Source organism: Gekko japonicus, unplaced genomic scaffold, assembly GCF_001447785.1.
Source record: "Gekko japonicus isolate JY-2015 unplaced genomic scaffold, Gekko_japonicus_V1.1 scaffold2770, whole genome shotgun sequence".
Taxonomy (NCBI): domain Eukaryota; kingdom Metazoa; phylum Chordata; class Lepidosauria; order Squamata; family Gekkonidae; genus Gekko; species Gekko japonicus.
Window position 1 is genome coordinate 173,587 of NW_015159793.1, and position 3,764 is coordinate 177,350.

The window sequence follows — 3,764 nt, forward strand, 5'->3', positions numbered from 1 at the left end:
GGGGGGTCACTTACTTCTCCCTGGTGGGGGGTGGGGAGGGGGGGAAAGGCCCAGAGAGTAAACATGAGGGCTGGGAGAGAAAGAGAGAAAGAGAATACTTGGTGTGTGAGACAACATTCTTAGCTTAAGAAGAGCCCTGCCGGATCAGACCAGTGAGGGTCCATCTAGCCCAGCATCCTGCCTCACACAGTGGCCAAGCAGTTCCTCTGGAGGGCTAACAACAGGGCAGAGAGGCCGAGGCCTTCCCCTGAGAAGAACATCAGAAGAGCCCTGCTGGGTCAGACCAGTGAGGGTCCATCTAGTCCAGCCTCCCGTCTCATAGATAGATAGATAGATAGATAGATAGATAGATAGATAGATAGATAGATAGATAGATAGATAGATAGATAGAGTGCATATAGGACAAGATAATATATAGTGAAGAATGCCCTCTGGACTGAAGCACTGCATATACAAGAATGTAAGGTCAGCGGTATTTGAGATATAGGACAAGATAATATATAGTGAAGAATGCCCTCTGGACTGAAGCACTGCATATACAAGAATGTAAGGTCAGCGGTATTTGAGAGTATCTCCCCGCGAGTAGAGCCATCGGCGTTGTCTTATGAGTTCTCCGGCCATTTCCAGAGTAGGCCGGGACGGGAGGGGGGGAACCGGTGGCGACTGCTTGGCAAGCAAACGCCGCTGTCCCCACATTCTGCCCCCTTGACCTGTTTCCTCTCCCTGTGCCAGGGTGGTTTCTCTTGCGGCCTGGCACCCAAGCCTGTCCAGGTTCTCTACGGGCACGACGATGAAGTCACGTGTGTGGCCATCAGCACCGAGTTGGACATGGCCGTGTCGGGGTCAAAGGTAAGGTGGCGCTGTGCTCGCCGGTGCCTCCAAAACGGGCCACGTCCGAGCTTGAACCATTCCCGTCAGATGTAGCCTGGTGCGTTTGTCCTTGAATGTAGTTGGAGCAGCTGTCGTCCCGTGGGGAAGGCGGCGGAGGTCATAGCAGAGCTGGCAGGGCGCAGTAGATAATCGGGCTAGGATCTCGGAACACCCGGGTTTGAATCCCCACTGCTACCATGGAAGCCCACTGGGGGACCGTGGGCCTGTCACAGACTCTCAATTTAAGAACATCAGAGAAGCCATGTTGGATCAGGACAGTGGCCCATCCAGTCCAACACTCTGTGTCTCACAGTGACCAAAACCCAGGTACCATCAGGAGGTCCACCAGCGGGGCCAGAACTCCAGAAGCCCTCCCACTATTGTCCCCCAAGCACCAAGAGTACAGAGCATCACTGCCCCAGACAGAGTCTTCCATCTATACCTAATAGCCACTGATGGACCTCCATTCCATATGTTTATCCATAGGAACATAAGAGGAGACATGATGGATCAGGCAAATGGCCCATCCAGTCCACAAGCCTCCCAAGCACCAAGAATACAGAGCATCACTGCCCCAGACAGAGTGTTCCTATCTATACCTTGTGGCTAAAAGCCACTGATGGACCTGTACTCCGTATATTTATCCATAAGAACATGAGAGAAGCCATGTTGGATCAGGCCAATGTCCCATCCAGTCCAACACTCAGTGTCACACAGTGGCCCCATACCTGGGGGCCATCAGGAGGTCCACCAGCGGGGCCAGAACTCCAGAACCCCACTGTTGCCCCGCAAGCACCAAGAAGACAGAGCATCACTGCCCCAGACAAAGTGTTCCATCTATACCTTGTGGCAAATAGCCACCCCATGGAACTATCTCAGAGGGTGGTGGTTGTTAAGGGAACAGAGGAGGGGAAACAAAATTCTAAGTTGCTTTGGGTTCCAGCTGGAGGGGAAGCAAGATATGAATGAATGAACGAACGAACGAACGAACGAACGAATGAATGAACGAACAAACAAACAAATGAATGAACGAACGAACGAACGAATTGATGAACGAATTAATGAATGAATGTAAAATAGCCAAGCTTCTGCTGCGGGGCAGGGTCTGTTTCACATAGCAGTAATGACTTCTACACCTCAGTAAGGGCGAGGGCTCCGCAGGCTGCAGGGTAATCAAACGAACGAACGAACAAATGAACAAACGAATGAATGAACGAACGAACTAACGAACGAATGAATGAACTAACGAATGAATGAACGAATGAACGAACGAATGAACTAACGAATGAACTAACGAATGAACTAACAGATAAATGAACGAATTAATGAATGAATGTAAAATAGCCAAGCTTCTGCTGCGGGGCAGGGTCTGTTTCACATAGCAGTAATGACTTCTACACCTTAGTAAGGGCGAGGGCTCCGCAGGCTGCAGGGTAATAGTAGTTAGCTCTGATGCTAGAATTCTCTTCCGCTCAAAAGGAGGTTTCCATTGCCGTGCATTTCTCCTCCTTTTGCCCCCCCTACCAGACCCTTCCCCATGTTCACCCTCTTAACTGTCCTTCTCGGGCCCGCCTCCTCCTAAAACCTGCCCTCCCTCCCTCCAGGACGGCACCATCGTCGTCCACACCATCCGCCGAGGGCAGTTCATGAAGTCGATCCGTCCCCCTTGCGAGAGCTCCCTGCCGATCACCGTCTCCAGCCTCGCGGTGGGCCAGGAGGGGCAGATTGTGGTCCACACCGCCCTGGAGGGAAGGGCCTCTCTGAAGGTGGGGGTCGCGCCTCGGTCGCCGGGAGGGGGGCGGGAGAGGGCCAGACCGCTCCTGCAGAACATTCGGCAGTGGTTCATGGGAAGCTGCGAGTCTCCTTCTGTGAAAGCAGCCCTGCTGGGTCAGAGCCCACGGACCAGCTAGTCCAGCGTACCAATTCAGACAGTGTTTTATTTCTATTTATTTATTTATTTTTACACTTATATCCCGCCCTCCTCAATGGGCTCAGGGCGGCCAACAGAGGCCAGATCATTAGTCTAGCCATAAGTAAAAACATAATCAAAACATCAAGACTAAAGTGCTCTATCCAGTTACTCGTGTCCTAGATCCAAGACGGTATCCCCACGACTCGAGCTGGTATTCTCAGCGTACATATCCAGTGGCAACGGCCTTTCTGATGTAATTCCAAGTTCTTCCTAGGGCCCCGTCAATGCCTCCATTCATATGTCTTGACGGTGGTGGTATAGTAGGGCGGCGGCTCCTACTCAAAAGCCTGGCGGAAGAGCTCCGTCTTGCAGGCCCTGCGGAATGGCGCAAGGTCCCGCAGGGCCCGGATCTCCCCCGGGAGCTCATTCCAACTGGATGCGGTTGGTCTCTGGAGGCCTCACACTGGCCTCCAGCGAACCTGCGTAGTGGAATGCGGACAAGAGCCGGATTTCACCCACTGGCAGAAATTAAAGCAATTCCGGCCTTCCGACTGCATTGCCATGCTGAATACACACACACGTAGCTGCCTTAGACTGAATCAGGCCCTCGGTCCATCAAAGTCAATATTGTCTATTCTGACTGGCTGCAGGTCTCCAGGGTCTCAGGCAGAGATGTTTCATAGCACCTACTGCCTGATCCTTTCTGCCGGAGATGCCGGGGATCGAACCTGGAACCTTCTGCAGGCCAAGCAACTGTGGTGTAGTGGTTAAAGAGCGACGGACTTTAATCTGGAGAAGTGGGTTTTATGCCACACTCCTCCTCCACATGCAGCCAGCCAGGTGACCTTGGGTCAGTCACAAGTTCTCTCAGAGCTGTTCTCTCAAGAGCAGTCCGCAAAAGAGCTCTCTCGGCCCCACCTGCCTCACAGGGTGTCTGCTGCGGGGAGAGGAAGGGAAGGAGATTCTAAGCCACTCTGAGACT

The 3,764-nt window shown here is 52.7% G+C and overlaps 1 protein-coding gene across 1 annotated transcript in view; it reads left to right on the forward strand.

Annotated features, from left to right (window-relative positions):
- Positions 1-3,764, forward strand: part of NBEAL2 (neurobeachin like 2) — a 176,406-nt gene that overhangs the window by 167,870 nt on the left and 4,772 nt on the right. The window contains exons 52-53 of the mRNA XM_015407333.1: positions 733-849; positions 2,475-2,642. Of these exons, the coding sequence (XP_015262819.1) occupies positions 733-849; positions 2,475-2,642 (285 nt within the window). The remainder of the gene's footprint in view (positions 1-732; positions 850-2,474; positions 2,643-3,764) is intronic.